The sequence below is a fragment of the Primulina eburnea genome, chromosome 2, assembly GCF_022965805.1.
Source record: "Primulina eburnea isolate SZY01 chromosome 2, ASM2296580v1, whole genome shotgun sequence".
In the NCBI taxonomy this organism is placed as follows: domain Eukaryota; kingdom Viridiplantae; phylum Streptophyta; class Magnoliopsida; order Lamiales; family Gesneriaceae; genus Primulina; species Primulina eburnea.
This window is the reverse complement of record NC_133102.1, coordinates 42,033,577-42,053,568: the sequence shown is the minus strand read 5'-3', so window position 1 is coordinate 42,053,568 and position 19,992 is coordinate 42,033,577. Positions and strand designations below refer to the sequence as shown.

The window sequence follows — 19,992 nt, the reverse complement described above, 5'->3', positions numbered from 1 at the left end:
AATATTTTATTAAATAATTATTTTAATTGTTTAATGTATGATGTATTTTAAATGAAACTGACGGTTGACTAATATAATGATACGATGATATGTAAGGTCAAAGCTCAGTTGACGGGTGAGAGTATCGCAGATGTTCTCGCCGTCCGGTACCATGGTAATACGTAGATGGATCCACCAACCTATAACTAATACGAAAGTCACAATTGTGGATTTTAATTCAGTAAAAAAGGAAACGTATACGTATATGATGAAATGAAATATGATATGCTATGTTAAAAGGAAAATGTTAAAATTTATGTTCATGAAAAGTTATTTTATTAAAAGTATTTTCACTGTTGCTTGTGAATGTATATATGTATTACTTGCTATCATGGTTAAGAGTTGCTGAGTCAATAGGCTCACCAAGTGTAATCGATGCAATGAACATGAGATTGATGTTAATGGAGGTCTTGATAGTTGAACTAGCTAGACTGAAGGTGCACACAACCCGAGGACTTTCGCTAGTTTTTCGCAAATAAAAATACGTTTTTGATGATTACTTAAAGATTTTTACGACTTATGATGCTTTTAAAAAAATTTTGAGAGGATTTTAGAGTTAAGTTTATTTTTGAAATAATGTTAGTTAGGTTGGTCGATATTTACGATTTTATCTTTGAATTACTTTATTTTGGATTTTAAAAAATTAGGTTGGTTGTTTTATTTTTAAATGGTGCAACATATTTATATTTTAAATGTTTAGTGCTTCGGCCGAACGAGTAAAAAAGAAAAAAAAATTCTAGTACTGTTTAAAAAAAAACTAGCAGTGAAAATTTCATATAAAGTATCCCCAAAAGAGAATTTTGTCCATATTACTAAAACACGAAGAACCAAATCGAAATCTTTTCTTATCTTCCCAAAATACCCCACATTTACCTTTTACAATCTTTTATTATTTAGGGAAAAAAATTACTTTAATAGTGTATAATTGGTTTTTTTTTTTTTTGCTCTTGTAGTCCTTAATATCATCATTTTCAACTTAATTTCTTATCTTTCATTTTTTGATAATTTTTTTTTAATCCGGAATATTAGTATAGACGTCACATCAACATCATATCATTAATATATCACTGTCATATATCAATTATAGCTTCCTCAAGAATAATGCTCAAGTGCATAAAAGTCATATAGAACAAATGACCAAAAAAAAAAAAAAAAAAACAAAGGACAAAAAATCTTCACCTCCACACTTGACTTGAAGAGTTAGCTAATATATGCTTTGGTTGACAACTACGGCTACAACCCGTCTGGGTCTGGTCCCCAGATTGTCTGTAAATAGGATTATATTATTAACTGATGGACCCTAATTTTATCGGGTTAGTTTGTTTATGCTAATCGGGCCGGGTACATGCACGTGGCCATAGCTCCCTTGAATTAGTGATTATAATATTTATATTATAATCATTAATATAAAGATAGGGTTTTTTGTTTTTTAACCTCGACCAACTATTTAATTAAAAAAAATAACATCTCATGCGTATTTCAAATATTGAAAAACAGAATATATTGTCATTCATTTATTGTAGAAAATTTGTAAAATAACCTCAGTTATTTTCTTAATTAAATAGTTGCCCGATGTTATTTTATTAATTTTCTCCAATAAATGAATGACAATATTATGATTGTTCATTATCTAATCCCATCCTTTATCAAAATTTTAGGCATTCAACTCTTCACAAATATATATATATATATATATATATATATATATATATATATATAGGATATATTAGTAAGTGTCCAAATGGGTATTGTATAAGCTTCATTTTATAATTATTAACAAAACAATTATTAAAATTACTAAAATCTATTTGGTCGAGTTTACAAGTTTTTGAAATAGCTAATAATTTTTTTAAAAAAAAAAATGGCCGGAAATATTTTTTTTTTAGGGTTTTGGGAAAATTAAAAACCATGCACCAAGTATGTGCTAACAAGTGGATTTGGATAAATTAATTAGGCTGGCTGGCATTCTCTTCCCCTAGGACTACAAACAAGAGGGTACACCGTACGGGGCTTCAATTGATTAGAGCTTGGATAGATACACAATTTTGGGAAGTTTCTCAAAACTATCGAGAAGTTGATATGCGTCAAATTTTGGTACGTGTCGACTTTTCATTGTATGGAATTGAAGCAACCCAATTTTGGTTAGTAGAAACTGTCTAAATGCGCATTTTTGCGTTTATAGTTCGTCAAAATTGTTTTTGTAGCGTCGTACATCAATTTTTTAAAAAAACTTCCATCCAATTTTTATCAGAGTCCGACATAAGAGCGTCAAAACATTGCAAGAATAATGTTGAACATTACCAATATGACCTTGGATATTGGTGACATTTTCGTCTAAAATCGAGAAGTCCGATAAAAATGTACTAAAAATGAAAACAAATCAATTTATTGAACTAAGATCAAATTTTGGACAAATAAAAATCTAAAACCTATAGATCATCTTAAATGACCAATTTTGGTTTTTTTTTTAATATACTGATATAATTCGATTCACAATTTAAATTTTCAAAGAAAATTTACGGCTAAACTAAAGTAGTGTTTGCAAGAGTTTGTTTTAAATGTTTTCAAACATCTGGCTAATGAAATATTTTGAAATTGTATTTAGAAGTTAATAAATATGTAAATAAACTCTTGTAAATATTTCTCCAAAAGGTGAAATCGCTCACCTTAGACGCCCCTCACCCCCGGCCCGACAGGAATGTGAGAAGAGATAAATCATGGTGACTCAGCCAACCAACAGCAGCTAGATCTTATGCAACTCTTGTAAATATTGCTAAGGATATCCTTTATTTAAGAAATATAAGCATTTTGATCTAAAAAATGGGTACAGAGTACAGTACACACGTGTGAGGCATTAAATGGTGATGGCAAAGATGTGGGCCTCTATCACACGTGGGTTTAGGCTTGGGCTCGAACTTTTGGGTCCAATTACGCATACTGCGACAAAATAAGGCCCACCTACTTACCTTCTGGTTTCCCTGTCCGCCAATGATTGTTGGGTTTGGGCCACACCTCGGACGTGGTATATCACACTCCACACCTTTTTTTTTTTTAAAAAAAAAATCTGAAATAAAGATTATGATAATAATATGTTATTACAAGTTTTCTCTTAATAGAACCAAAACTTGGTGGCACAGTCTATTTTATTTTACTATATGTTAATAAAATGTCAAATTTTTAGTTAAAAGAGTCGATAGCTAAGCGGATATGACTTTCTTTTCACAAAAAAAAAACGTATGTTTCATTTTGATGCAGCTAAAAATTATGATTATCCGAATTATTCTGCACGTTCGTAAACGGATTCAAGTAATCGTAGAAAGATATTGTAGCTAGCTAGTAAATGAGTCCATGTAACTGATGGAGAGAAATTTTTGTGGGTTATCACTTGCGACATAAACAAAAGTAAGAGGCGATGAGGTTTGTCCGACGTAGATACTCTGACGCTCAATTCAGAAAACAATTAAAGATGTTAATTGAGAGTTAAAAATTTAAACATAAAATTATCCCCTCATTTGAATGATGATAATCATCTCCTATTTATAAATTTTTTTTTGGAGTGTATAACGAACTTGAATCTTTATAATTAATTCTGACCTTAAGAATGAATTGAATGATTAAATTGGATTATTACCCATCACATTCTCCACACCACCGATCCTCTTATTTTATTTGTTTTTTTTTTTGCTTTTCTTTTAAATTCATTATTTCAAATTAAATTTAATCCCTAACTATTTTTCATAATTATGGTGGGCCCCATTAAAATATAAATCAATTTAATTACAAAAAACAAAAACAATATACAAACACGCAAAACGTACCAAAATTCCAAAAATCTCTAGCGGTAATAATTTATTGGACCAAAACACGAAACGTACACATTTCGTTCCTGTCAGAAAAATATAATATCCATTTTTCGAATTTTTTATATTATATTTGAATTATTTCTCCCCCTCCTACCATCAAATCTCCATCTTTAAATTATCGATATAACCTGATTGGTTTGATTCAGGATAAAAATTGGTTTATTTCATTCTATCCATGTGGCCATTGTCCCCATTATAAGATGGATGATCAAGATTTGTCCATACATATATAGTACCCACTTTTTTTTTTAAATTGTATGCGTGGCAATATCTTACCTTTTGAAATGAAGTGAGAGTAGTGCCTACATAGGTTGGATCTCATATACCATAAAAATTCGAACCAAACAAATATAATTAAGGCACTTTGGAGAATTTGAGTTTTCCCCGAAACCTGTTAATGACCATGAACCCACCCACATTCTGTGAGGCACGTGGAGCTCCGAACCTAGGGGTTTGTTATTAATTTAGTTACCAGCAACTCACGCACGCGAATTATTTAAATGTGATTAATTATTTTAAAAAATAAACTAAATTATTGATCATGCTTAAAAAATTATTTAATTATTTTTAAAATTTACTAAAATAGCTTATTATAATAGATTTCATTGGAAGAAAAAAGAGTGTTTTTATATATCCATTAAAATGACCATTATAGTTATTAAAGAAATATAGTGCTATATAAAATTATGAGAATATTATATTTTATTGTAAAAATATATTGAAATGAGTTAGAGATAATTTTTATATAGAACTGATGTAGTTCAAAATATATGATGCAATGAGTTGAAGATTGTCTTATGATTTCTCTCTCACTTGATTTTTTTCCTTCAAAAATTTATATGTTTTTTGAGTGGATATTCACTTTCCTTAACTGTCGTTTCACACGGGATTCAGATCCTCTACTGTGTTGAAAAGACATCATTTGGTGCTGTGCATTTTTTATCACGTGATCATCTTTTGGACATCACATCATATGAGATAAATTTAAAAAATTGTCAGATTAAACGAGATGATCATGTGTTCATCTCGTGTAAAAAATGCACAACACTCATTGCTGTGTTTTCAACACAGTAGATGATCCAAATCCGTATCACACGTACAAAACCACGCATTCAAATCATGGCAAGCATAAATTATTAACTTAATTAATAATTTTTAAATGTTTAAAGATAAGAGGGAGCGAACTTGTCGTTAAGGAATCAACAGATGAGAGGTAATTAACTTAATTAATAATTTTTAAATCTATCGTTTCTAATTTAACACAAAAAATAGGTGTCACTGTATATTTGATTTATAATTTGAATGGCATATAGAAACTGAAAAAAAAAAACCGCAGATTATTTTTCTTTCGATCGAGTTAAAATTCCAGTCTGAACCACTAAAGGCCTCAAGTCTCTCGCCACATGAGACAACCGAACCTGATACCAATTGGGAAACCAGGCCTTAATCAGCAGCAGCTCCTCTACGTTCACCATGGAAAAAAATAAAATTGGTTTAACACGAAAATTGTATGTAGAATAACTGAATAAGACTACCATACACAACTCTTCCAGTTTTTTTATTTATTTGAGCAAGAGGTCTGCTGCTCCGCGCGCCACCCGTGCATTAAGATGATTTCACGTGGTTGCTTACAAGTTTAACCACATGCAAAATACACTGGATAGAACTATATAAATTTACCTCAGAAGAAACTAGCACTTTGCTGTTATTCTCCACTACAGTTATGCCAACTTATTGATGGATAATTCATCACCATACAAGTACGAAGTTCATCCAACAGTGCAATAATCACAATTTAAATCCTCCAATGAAAACTACATCCCAGATATCAATTTGTAATAAAAATGAGCCCAAACTCATTCCATAGCCCTAATCAGAACGCAAGACTGAATTCCGTTAGACTACAAGAAAATCCCAACAAAGTTGAGAATCAGTAATTAAGGGCAGCACCTGATGCACAGTGCATGCCGAAGAGACACGTACGCAGCCACTTGCAAACGATGAAACCTTCACTATTGCATGGGCCTGGCGCACCCCATGCACCAATCCAAGTATAAAGTTTCTGGGCGCTAGCTTGATTGCGCCCATTTAATTCTGTGCTGCATTCAATACATAAATGTTGTCACATTTTCTTTGATTTAATTAAAAAAGAAGCATTTTGGAAAATTATAATATTGTACACATATGTGACTAAAATACGAGAATTACACAACATGTTAAGCATATGCAGTCGAAAGTACAGAATCAGAAGTGGCCAATCGTCAGTCACTCGAATAAGAGTATCACAAATTGTTTATGCAAAGAAAAACATGCAATTTAACTCTGGAAAATAGCCTATCTAGAGTCAAGACCTGAGCTTGTAATTACATAAAAAAAACTTGGAATATCCAGTCCACGTTTCAAACTGAAGGAGAAATCAAATAATACACGAGCAATTGTAATATTTTTCTCCTATATTAAGAAATCGAAGATTTAACATGAGTTTATAATGATACATAATTGACTTTTACAGCAACTTGAATTAATCATTTTATTAAAACAATGATGAATATGAGGTAATTGATATATGACTCATTGCACCAGTCACACAGTTGCAGACATAGGTCCGGAGCATGACTGAATGTTATCAAAGCTGGTCATCAGTAGGAACATCGAGAAATAAGTACCACGCGTTTTTGTGTATCACGAGAGTCGTACTTTGAACATGTAAGAGTTTCCTCTAAAAGATTGTAATACATTTGATTCACATGAGAAAAAAATTTAAAATTTAAAATAAGTTTACGATGAGATAAAATTGACAATGGTATATTGTACAATCACGTAGACATGAGACGTGACAACAATAGTTTCCACATCCATGCATGTCACAGAGCACATATTATGACCATCATGGCTAATCGATCTTCAATCGGTGACAAAGAAAAGAAAAGCATGCTTGGGTAGAATATCAGGTTTCCTACAAGATCTGTGAGGTCTGAAAAACTGATAAAAGCTCGTTTAACCTCTATATAGATATCCAAAAACCATGAGACTAATCGTGATCAAGCAATACATCAAGTTTTTATACAATGAAGCTAATGGGAAAAATAGAGTGTCAATATGATTTAAGTAATTAGGAAAATTCATAGCTTGTCATCGACTCATCAATCAAATAGTATGATAATGTCAAAAAATTTTGAGTAGAATCTCAAACATGAATTTTACACAATTCGTAATCGCAGTATTATTAACTCTCCTATATATGTTACTCTTTCTTACCCAAACTTGACTAGTACATTGATGGTTACAAATGAAGGACACAAAGGAGATATATTCCAATCTCCCAAAGGCAACACGGACCCATGGCTGGTCGGTCCATGCTTGTACAAAGTTGGGGAAAAATCAATTGGCAAGATGCCAAACATGCCGACATACTTGGCCACCAACATGGATATTCTCTGCATTAATCAAACTTGGGTCCATATCTTACCAAAGTAGTAACCCATGCACAAATCATGAAAACCCACCATGGAATTACATTATTATGCACATCTATGGTCACATTAGTAGCTAGGAGTTTCCAAGAATTTCCTTGTTATCACTCAAAATATGATCCCATTTTGGTTTTAACGTAATTCTTGTTTGGGTTTATTTGAATTTGGCTCGAAAGCCATTTCTTGATATGATGGAAATGCTCCTTCATCATTTGCATTTCATTGTGCTCGACAGCTTGGGTAGGTTGGTAATTGACAAGAAGAGGGAAATTCGCCTTCATCATTTGCCTTTCACACGGTCAATGTGCATCCACATGGTTTTCACATGGCCTCCCCATGGAACCCACTTGCCACTTGTGCGTCGACAAATTATGCACATTTCAAAATTAATTAAAGTTTTAAATCAAACAAGTGTATAATGCTATTTATATTTCAAGTGTATAATATAATATAATATATTAAAAAATATTTATATGTTGCTTACATAATAATATAATTTCATGTTTCAAACTTCCCAAAAATACAAAAAATATTTTCATGTAATACAACTCATGAATATGTCAAGGGTTTTATGCATTGTTTTTAAAAACCACTTACAATTAAAGTTAATTTTTTGTCCTGCAATTTGAATTTTTCACTTCGTCAATGAATTTATATTTTTAGTCATGTAACTTACAATTTTTTTTCATTTTTGATCATGTTACGGAACTTTTATTTTTAGTCCTGTAATCTGCATTTTTTCACTTTTGGTTCTAAATTGACCTGAGTCCATCGTGTTTTTCGGTAAAAAAAAAAAAGAAAAGAAAACATAAAAATTCAAGGATAAAAAATGAAAATAATATACAAGTTACATAAATAAAATGAAAAATCACCGTAGCATAATCATAAATGAAAACAAACATGCAATTCACATTACTAAAATTACAAATTCAGCATTAACAACACTAAAAATAGAAAAAAAAATACAAATTACATAACAAAAAATGATTTTCTCATTAATTAAATACAAAGAGTTTTCCGGCTTTTGGGTTTTTGTTGTGTGATATTATATATGCTATAATAGAAAATTTTAAAAATTACACGTTGCTTATGAATAGTATATAATGGAATCCTTTAATTTTTTTTAAAAAAAGTCATTTTAATTTTGACCCACAACATAGTTTTATGTCGTTTTAGTCCTTAAAGTTTTTAAAGTTGCCCAAATTAAGTAGTACCTAAGATTTGCTAGAACATGAGTAATTAATGCAGGTTCAAACATGTGAATTTCAAATGTTTTATCCCGCCCAAAATTAAAACCCTAGGAATCCTATTTTCACATAATGTTGCCGATTTATTGTTTAAATTTACGAAGGATTTTTGACGACCAAGCACTGATTTTAGCACAATATGTTTCTGGTCACTACCTTTGTTTGCGGAAAAATTAGGACAAAATCGAATGATAAATGAAAGTAAGTGTTCATATGATTTTAATTTTGGTGTAGAATAAACTATGCGAGATTCACGTGTTCGAACTGTTAATTGTTGACGTTGAGAACTATTTCGTGCCGACTTTAAAAATTTAAGGATTAAATTGAAACATGAATATATTGAGGGACTGAAACAAAAATGAACCCAAACTATGTTGTCCATTTAATATATTATCCTACATATAAAAAACTATATCAAAACTAATTTCTTTAGACCCTTTTTTCTAAAACGAAAATTAGACTTAAAACCTTTGACATATTCAGTTGTATTACACATGCTTTACACTCCCCAAAATATAAAGAAATATTTGCTAGGTGTTTTATACATTGTTTTAAAAAACACAAGGTTGAAAATACTATTAATTAAATATAGAGAGTTTGTGCCTTTTTGGGTTTTTACCTTGTCATGTATGCTATTACCCCAATTTTTTTTAAGATTTAAATTTCATGTATACCATAAAAATCATTAATTTATTATTTCAAAATTTAATATTTTCTTGCTAAATTATTCTCACCTTCTTATTTTTTTTTTTGAGAAGGTATTCTCACTTTTTTTTTAGTGAAATACAGGATTAATTATTATTAAAAAACAATTATTAAATTTATTTCTTCTAAGTTTATTATTATTCATATGATTGAGCTATAGAGGTGAAGAATGGCACGTGTTAACACTCCATTTGAGGGCATGACTATGATTGTTTCCAATCCACTATAAGAATATCAAGCGTCAATCTTGCTGCTCACCTTAGGCGTCCCTCATCCCCGGCCCGACAGGAATATGAGAGGAGGTAAATCATGGTGACTCAGTCAACCAGCAGCAGCTAGACCTTATGCTACGCCGCGCACAAGGAGCTCCCCCTCATTGGAGGGAATTTAACTCCCATACTGCCGCTTGCGAGACTCGATCCCTGGTCATTGCTCCAAGATTTACTGCTGCTGACCAACTGAGCTAAGCTCATGCGGGCATCAAGCGTCAATCTTACATTCACCAACATCATACATACAAACACCTAACAACGAAAAAAACCCTAATCCTATAATTTCACCAATATATTCATTCTTTTATAACAAGTATATGTTAAAAAAAAAGTTGGCAAAAATTAATCATTATTTTAAAACTATATGTATAATATATGTAACATTGCATTTCTCGTCTTATATGTTTGATTCTTTGCAACTTTGATCTCCTAAATTGTCAAAATTGGGTTTTAACTTGATATGGTTCAACTTTTGGCAAATTTAATCATTTTTCATTGTGAATGATGACGTGATAATATACGCATGAGTGTATGCATGTCAATGTCAGGTTATCATCACATTGAAAAAAAAACCAAATGTACAAAATTTAAAATAAGAGCGGATTAAAATTGAAATTTTACAATATCAATGATCATAATCGCAAATAAATATACATTAATTTCCCCTATATTATATGTGAATATATTGTTTTCCAATTTTAGGGCACGTACCTCAGTTATTTGTTCACTACTAACTAGGTCTATTTCTACATGGTATTGTTATATAGATGCATGTTATATATCAGTTTTCATACATTGATTGAAGGGAAACAAACTCAAATTGTAAGGAGAACTAGCGATCTCTTGAACACGAAAAGATGCAAAATCACTCGCAATGATCAGTTCATAACTCATTAGGTCGAGTTTTTCATCCATGAAATGAATAAAAATTTAGTTATTTACATCAAAATATTCCGAAGAAAAATCGATCCAAGATTTCAAATACTTGGAAAGAAAAGAAAAAAAATCCAAAATAAACTAATAGTATAAATTTAAAATATGATCATGATTAGTGTATCACAAAACTTTTGTGAGACAGTTTCACGAGTTAATTTTGTGAGACAGTCACCTATGAAAAAATATTAATTTTTATGTCAAGAGTATTCTTATTATTGTAAATATAAGCAGAGTTGACCCGTCTCATGGATAAAGATCTGTGAGACTATCTCATAAAAGATCTACTATTATGAGCGTAATTAATGTATTCAAACGTTTATATATTCATTATCTTTCTAAATCATGAACCATTTTTTTTTCTAGCGTAGCTTTCTAGAATTCTAGCTAGAGTCAAAAACCCATGGAAGATATAACTTAAAGGGCATTTAACTTGAAAGATAAATGCCAATTCTGGCATGTCTTGGACTCTTCATATTCTTCTCCAATTCAGGTAAATACATTCTTTAATCATTTCATATTTAGGGGCTACGTCTCTTACTTGATCCTTAAAATCAATTTCTTGCAATTATTTTGTCAATTCAATGTAAATATAAAACCTAGTGTTTCATACATATAAGAAAGGTACATACATGTACGTATTGGTGAAAAAAAGATCGATGAGTTGTAATCAAAGGACTTATAATCCATCTATCTATTTCTATGGTATTTGTTAAATGTAAGATTCTTCAAGTTTAAATTTGATTTCTTTGGTACTTCGTAAAACATTAGATTCACTTAAATAGGTTTCTACTTTTACCCATTTTTTTTCAACTTTGTAAATGGAAATAATCATCATTTTCTACGTACACTATTCTATAATAATTTGTTTTTATTGGTCTTGTATACTTCTCACAATCTATTTAACTGGTTAATAATATATATGACTTAAAACAGTGCGAGTTTTTTCAAAAATCAAATAATGAGAAATCATTTATTTGTGATTTAGTTATTTATATTGTCAAAGTTCAGTAGCAATCACGTATCTTTGATCAGTTTTTTATTGATATGGGAGTGCGCATGCCAGTGTTAGATCAACGCCATATCATACACTCAATGTTAATAGCACATATGGTCAAAATCGAAAAAAAAAAAATCAAATATACAAAATCAAAATTACAATTTTATAAAAAATAAATTAAACCCATTTGTTTAATTTCTTTATTCAAAATATACAGTTAATGTTAATATATATGGATTAATTTTAAAAAAAAAGCACTGAGAGAGATATGTTGTCATTATTTTTAAATAAATATGAAATAGAATAATATCGTCAAAGCATAGGGAAATTGTAGTAACCATATGTGTGTAACGTGACTTGGGCATCTTTTTTATATTTTCGGAGCCTACCAATGTCCCCATTCATTTTAAGACACACCATTAGGGATACCTAATTATTGTCATTATTATGATATATGTAGAATGGAGACAAATAATTATCTTTCCTTTTCATATTCTCCAATTTATTTTCATGAAATTCTGTAACAATAACATACACCTAAGTCCCCGCCATGATCATGCATGCACGATACTCCATCATTAAATTAATTAATTTTACTTTGTTAATTACAAGGTATAATGAAAAATTGTTGAAAGTCATTAATCAAGACAAAATCAAGAAATTTTAATACATATTTTTAATTTTTCGAAAATTAAAAGTTCCTTAATTAATATGATCCCAAAATCCATGTAATCGCCCTACATACAAACTCTCCTTCTTTCTTTTTTAACTTGTGTTTGAATATGCAGCTAAATGTATTGAATGGAAAATTAAATAGCTCATGTAGTAGTCTTTGAACCATATTGTTTTAATTAATATATATATATATATATATATATATATATATATATATATATATATATATATATATATAATTTTCCAAAAGGTCAAATAACATTTGACATTCTGATGGGTCAACATTTTCTTATATACATATCTTCCTCGTTTTCAATGACCAACTTAAAAAAACTTGAAAGAACTTTATTCTTCTCTTGAATTTTGTCATTGATATTTCTTCTAAATCGTGATAAAGTTCACTTTATGTTCAGTTCATCTATGTCAGACTTTTTGCTAAGTTGTTGTAGGTATCACTGTTTTATCATGTGAAATAATCTTCTACGGTGAACCTTGGAGCTCCGTAGGAGAGGACTAGTATGTTTTAAGAAAACTGTAACATATTTCAGGCCTCAGTTTGATTTCGTTTTCTTCTAACTTTATTTCCACAGGATCTATATGCATTGGTTCAAATATTATACGAAGTCTAATTTATTTTATTATTAATTGTATTGAAATTTATAATGGTAATACAAGTTCATTCGTAATCAATTTTTTGAATATTATCCCCATTTCCCCCAACAATCTTAACATATTTGATTTTCGCAATATTCATTATGTGATTTGTGTTTCAAATATGGTTAGCGGTTCGAATGACTTAAATGGGCCAAAGGTCATTCCCTTTAATTCTAAGGTCACTGCTTCTGCTGCTGTGATTGAACCATGCTGATAAATCAGTGAAATTCGATGGGTCAAATTTTTAGAAGATGTTTTCTATATTACTACCTTGAACTTGGCAATGTTTTCTGACTGGTGATGCTCCAAACCCTGTTGAGAGTAAGAGAGATATGCAAAATGTGATTGCTGATGATGTATGGTACCATTCAAATTTCTTGTGTAGAAATTATATATGTAAAATGGTATTGTTGATTGAGTATACAATGTGTTTAGCGAAAAGAAAATGACTCGATATTTATAGGAATCTTTGGATCGAAAAAAATAAAACCGAAGATGCTGGGGTCAAGAAATTTATCATTGGCCAATTCTTGGACTCCAAAACAATTATCAGCCAGGTTCAAAAACTTCAAGTAATCTTGCATGATATTCATGTTGAGGGCATGATGTTAAGTTAAACTTTTCAAGTGCCAGCCATTATTGAAAAACTGCCTCGGGCATGGAATGATTTTAAGAATTATTTGAACATTAACAAAAGGAGATGGATGTGGAAAAACTGGCTGTAGGCTTCACATTGAAGAAAAAACAAGGTATCTGATATGAGTCTTTTCAATCTTTCTATGGCTATAACCAACATCTCGAGCATGTAAATAACTCGAAAGTCAATAAATTTACTGGGTCATATGGTATCAGTGTCAAGTTGGGACCCAATAAAATTTCTTTCAAGAAAATGCTTCAACTGTGATGGTCCGGGTCCCTGGGATTTTGAATGCAAGAAACCGAAGAAAAATAAAGAGATAAATATGGTGGATGCCATGTCTTAGGAGTTCTCTAATATGAATCTATGTGCTATTATTCCTGAATTGAACTTGTGTGTTCAAACCCACGAGAGTGGTGGATTGTGTACATGGTAAACTCTACTATATCTAATATCAAGGGTCAAAGAAAAGTGATTTTGAAATGACTTTTGGAAAAGAATTGACTCTCAAAAATGTGCTATATTTGACAGAAATTCAAAAGAATATGGTGTCCAGTTTGCTTTTGAATAAGCACGACTTTCGTATTGTTTTTTAGTCAGAAAATATTTTTCTGGTCAAAACGTAGAATACTTGTTGGAAATGTTTTTTTTTTATATGTTATTGATGACTTTTTTAAGCTCAATGCAATGACAATTAAGTCGAAATTAAATAAAGTAACTGTTTTTACTCATTTGCTTGAGTCTTCCAATTTGTGACATGATAAACTAGGACATGTTAGTTTTGATACAGTTCTTTGATTAATTAACTTGAAAAACATACCCGCATTTCATATTGATAAAAAAAACACAAATTCGAAACTTGCATTGAAATAAAGTTAACAAAATCATCTTTCCAAATTATTGAAAGAAATGGTGAACCCCTTGATTTAATTCACTAAGAGATTTACGATTTAAAAAGAGCGCAAAGACGTAGTAAAAATAAATATTTATTACTTCTATTGAATATAACACAAAATTTGGTTATATGTATCTTCTTAAAAATAAATATGAAGTCCTAGAAAAGTTTGTACTTTACAAAAGTAAAGTTGAAAATCAAATTAACTAACAAATTAAGGTGCTAAGAAGTGATCGTTGTGGTGAATATAAATAACAATTTGTTGAATTTTGAGCTCAACGTGAAATCATACCTTATTATCCTTAGCAAAATGGTATTGCAAAAAAAAAAAAGAAGAAGAAAGAATTAATGTTCTTCGAAAGAAATGACAAGTTCATTGTTGTTGAGTTATGTTTTACCAAAGAACATGTGGGGCAAAACTATTTTAATAGCTAATTCTTTTCAAATAAGATGTCTCGAAAGAAACAAGATAAAATTCTATATGATTTATGGGAAAAAAAAAAAGAACACCCTCTTACCAATACTTGCGAAGGAGGGGTGTTTTGCCAAAGTGGCAGTAACTGCTCAAAAGAAGGTAAAAATAAGACCAAAAGCTGTTGATTGCATTTTCAATAGATATGCACAAAACAGTAGTTCTTATCATTTCCTTTTGTATGAATCTCAAATACCTGATATTCACAAGAATATGATAATGGAATCAAGAAATTTCTCATTTTTTAACATGTGTTTCCATAAAAATCAAAGGAAGAACCAAGTTCTTCTAAAAAATCATATGAGACGATGAAAACAAACAAGAGATTCGTGATGAGGTTGAACTCAAACATAATAAGAGAGCTAGGGTAGAAAAATCATTTGGTCCGGATTTTGTTACTTTCATGTTGAAAAGTGAACCTCAAAACTTTAAAGAGACGGTAAATTCATCTGAAGAACCTCAATAGAAAGAGACAATTAATTATAGATCTTCTTCCAAGAAGCCAACCACTAGGTTACAAATAGATTTTTTTTTTTAAAATAAAATCAGATGGAACAATATATAAATATAAAGCCAGATTGATAATCAAGGGTTACCGTTAACACGAAGGGCTTGACTATTTTAACACTTATTCTTCTGTAACGAGAAATACATCAATTCGAGTGATACTTGCAATTACCGCGTTGAGGAATCTTGAAGTACACCAAATGAATATAAAAACATATTTTCTAAATATATATTTAGAAGATGAAATTTACATGAAACAACCTGAAGGATTATCTGTGTCTGGGCCAAAAACAAGGTTTGTAAACTTGTGAATTCTTTGTATGGCTTAAAACAAACACAAAAAGATGTCACGAGAAATTTGATAAAGTCATTATAGACAATGAATTTAAGGTCAATAGTGTGAAAAATATGTATACGTTAAAAGACTTAAAACGACTGTTATTTTCACATTTTTTACATAAATGACATGTTTATTATTAGGAGCAATGATAAGATGATTAAATCCAAAAAAAAAAGTTGTAGAACTCAAGATTTGATATGAAATATATGAATTAGCTGATGTGATTCTTGGAATTAAAATCCATGTAACCTCATTAGCCTTCTTCTAAGCCATAGTAGTTATATTTGACAAAATTCTTGAGAAATTCGACAAGGATAATTCTGCATTGGCTAGAACTCCGATATATACGAGTCAACATCTATCAAATAATCGAAGTGAACGTGTGGCTGAATTAGAATACTCTCAGATAATTAGAAGTTTAATGTACTTAATCATGAGTAGTATAAGACTAGACATCGAGTTGGTTGTGAAATCTTTTAGGGGAATGAGATTGAAGCTTATAATTTACCACAAAGGAAAACCCAACATATGCTGACCGGAGATTCCGATAATTAGGTTCAATGAGACAAAGTAATTGCAGTGATTTGGTAAATCACTGTGGAGGATTTATCTTTTGTCCATTACTAAGGAGAAACAATGAATTTAAAAGATAAACTTACATATTTTAATGATTCTTATGCATAAGTAATTGAGCGGAACAATATGGAATATTGTTCTTTATTTAGAATCGCCTATGTAAGAGAGAAGTGATGCCACTTCGAAGGAAATGCAAGGCTAAATCTTATATCCTCTCGTAGAATCATGCATGTATTCATGATCATAAAAAAACATAATCATGAGAATTGAGTTATATCAGAGAACATCTTTTGTGAAGTATTTTTAAATTTACACAAAATGCAAAACAGTTCAAGGACATCACTTCTACATTCATCTATTAAATAAAAATACTTTCACAAGGAAATGTTCAAAGGGTCACATCTATCATATGCAAGATTCAAATGTTGAACTTTATATATATATAATGTGTTTCCAATGACCTTTGACTTTCCGAAATGTCCAATGACCTTTGGTATTTTGAAAGGTCAAATAACTTTTATTTTTTAAAAAGTTAAAATAACTTTTGGTTTTCTAAAAGGTCAGACAACTTTTTTAAAGGTTAAATAATTTTTTTTTTCTGAAAGGACAAATAACCTTTGACATTTTGAATTGTCAAGATTTTTTCTATATATGTATATATCATCCTCATTTTCAAATGAATAACTTGAAATAACTTTCTCTCTAAACTCTCTTCTTCTCTTGACTTATGTCTTTGCTATTTTTCCCAAATCATGATAAAGTTTATGTACTGTTCAGTTCGTTTGTATCAAACTTTGTGCTATTTTGTGGCATGTATCACCGGTGTATCCTGTGAAACAATCGTCCATAGTGAACCTTGGAGTACCATAGGAGGGGACATATATTTTTTAACAAAATTGTAACATATTACATGCCTCGATTTGATTTCGTTTTCTTCTAAGTTTATCTATGCAGAATCGATATGCATTGATTCAAATATTATATGTAGTCTAATTTATTTTATTATTACTTATATCGCAATTTACAAGTATAACACCAGTTTATCCATAATCATTATTTTGAATATTATCCCTATTTTCCCCAACAATCTATGATTATCTAAATCAATTCTTCCTTCACCTCCAAAAAAATTAATTTCTTCCTTTTATCATATACGTTTGGTGTACACAGACCAGTTTAATTAATGGAGTCGTCGAGGTGAATATTACGGTCACAACTTCATGTTTTGTTTTTCAAAAAATAGTAAGTATGAGATAAATAACTCATTATAAAGGGAAAAAATGTGGGTTTTAAAATATTGATTCTATCTCTCTTTTAAAAAATTAATTATTTGAAACTATCAATTCAAAATCTTAAAACTCATTAGTCTTTGTATATCACATGTTTTTTAAATTTATATAGTAATTAAAAACTAATATGGTGTATTGCTAATTATAAGATGAAATAAGTGTTTTAGAAAATTGAAAATAAAAATAAAAATATTGAAATTAGTTATTTATATATGGGTATTTTAGAAAGACTCTAATAAAAACTCACCAAGAGACCAAGATTGTTATTATATGGGAAAATAAACTTTGTGACTTGAATGTGGAAACTCAAAATAAGGTTGGTTAATTCACTTGTCAACCTAGCTACCTATAGCTATCTCAATCCTCATAATATGGATCATGACTCCCTATAAATAAAACCCATATTTTCCCATCTCTCATCTAAAACTCGTTAATTATTTCCCCCAAGAAAATTCGATATGAGATAAAGAATTATTCAATATTCGACTCGGAATTTATATTTCGAAAAAAAATGGGTTTAAGAGACATTGAGGCCACACTTCCACCAGGATTTAGGTTTTATCCGAGTGACGAAGACTTAGTTTGCCATTATCTTTACAAAAAGATTGGAAAATGTGAAGAAGGGGAAGATGCCGAAGATACAACTTTGCTTGAAGTCAATCTCCATACATGTGAGCCATGGCAGCTTCCTGGTATGTACGTAGCTTCTTAGGACATGAATAGTTTTTTAGGCTATCAGATCAGGAATATCAAAAAATATTCATATATTTTTCGATAATTTCGATCACGAGATTTCGTCCCTTTGCCTCCTCCACAGAATAAAAAAATTTTGTTATGGAATTTTAATTTTCTCATTGTAATAACATGAGATCTAATTTACATACAGAGATATATAATCACATGCATACACATATTTAATCCAAGTATTGAGAAGACCTAGCTAACTAACAGTTGTGGTGTATACATGTTAATTAACTTATTGGTTTTCATATATAGATGAGGCAAAGTTAAACAGGAAAGAATGGTACTTCTTCAGCTTCCGTGATTGCAAATACGCCACCGGTTTCCGGGCCAACCGGGCGACCACCTCAGGCTACTGGAAAGCCACTGGAAAAGATCGGCCGGTATTCGACCCCAAAACTCAGGCCATGGTAGGGATGAGGAAGACTTTAGTTTTTTACAAGAATAGAGCTCCTAACGGAATCAAAACTGGATGGATCATGCACGAATTTCGTCTCGAAAACCCTGAATTACCTCCTAAGGTAAGCCTCTCATAATCTAGATAAAATTTTAAAAAATTATTTTATGTAAGCTCTAATTTTTTCCCATTTTATGCCATTTCAACTTATTACTTGTGGTCATGCTAAAAAAAAAAACATATTAAATGCTGTCTCTCTCTTTTTTTTAATATATAATATATATAGTTTTATTCTACACGTATTCAGATATATTGATATATGTTTTGGTTATCGTATTTTAGGGAAAGGAGAATTAGTTTTCTAGTCTTGTAACTTGCAAGTTTTTCATTTTTTTGTCTAGTATGACGTACATGTAAGTCAATTTACGATTTAGTCATTTTTATCGGAGTGTTGATGATGATTATACGTACTTATAATCAAATGATTAATTTAATCCATAATGATCTTATATATCCTTCTCTTATACAAGTATTCAATTGCTTATTTAAGCCCATGTGCATGTGTACATACATATGAAAAAAAGGATATAAGTTTATTAATCGAATCAAACTTAAAAGGCCAATAATGGATATATCAACTTGTAATTAATTTCAAATTTCTCTCTAATTTTTCTAATAATAGTGGTGATTAATATATACTTTCTGAAATATTATTGGCAGGAAGATTGGGTGTTATGCAGAGTGTTTCACAAATCCAAAGGTGAAAATTCCCACATATTTCATGGTACGGCTTCCAATTATAACATCGAACAACAAAAGCATGAAGTTATCAACGCAAGAAGCTCATCCGAGAGACCATCAGACCAGAATCCAACCACTTACCCCGAATCGTCGTCTCTGGTCGGATCACCCGGTCCCCTTAAGCTATCTATGAATATCAATGAAGATCAAGTACCATATACTAGTGCTGGAAAAATTCTTGAAGCGAAAATTAGCGATGAGGATTATGGATTCTTGTTTGACATGGATCTTGACTACTATATATTCAATGGGTGAAATATTGTAATTATTATTATTTTTTGATTTTTTTTAAAAAAATTATTGGAGTAATATGTTTGAAATTGTGAAAATATATACGACAGAATGCTGCTGTATGTGATTATTGTAAGGTAATAAATAGGCGTGAGCAATTGTTTCATGTAATGTCTGAATAATGAGATACAAACCCTAAGAAATGTTGGTTTTGGTGTTAGGGTTATCGATAATATATGGTTCTC

The 19,992-nt window shown here is 30.4% G+C and overlaps 1 protein-coding gene across 1 annotated transcript; it reads left to right on the top strand.

Annotated features, from left to right (window-relative positions):
* Nucleotides 1-18,000: 18,000 nt before the first annotated feature.
* Nucleotides 18,001-19,992, top strand: LOC140824727 (protein CUP-SHAPED COTYLEDON 2-like). The gene is made up of 3 exons (XM_073186271.1): nucleotides 18,001-18,269; nucleotides 18,574-18,839; nucleotides 19,436-19,992. The coding sequence occupies exons 1-3, from the start codon at nucleotides 18,089-18,091 to the stop codon at nucleotides 19,769-19,771; spliced, it is 783 nt and encodes a 260-aa protein (XP_073042372.1). The 5' UTR covers nucleotides 18,001-18,088; the 3' UTR covers nucleotides 19,772-19,992.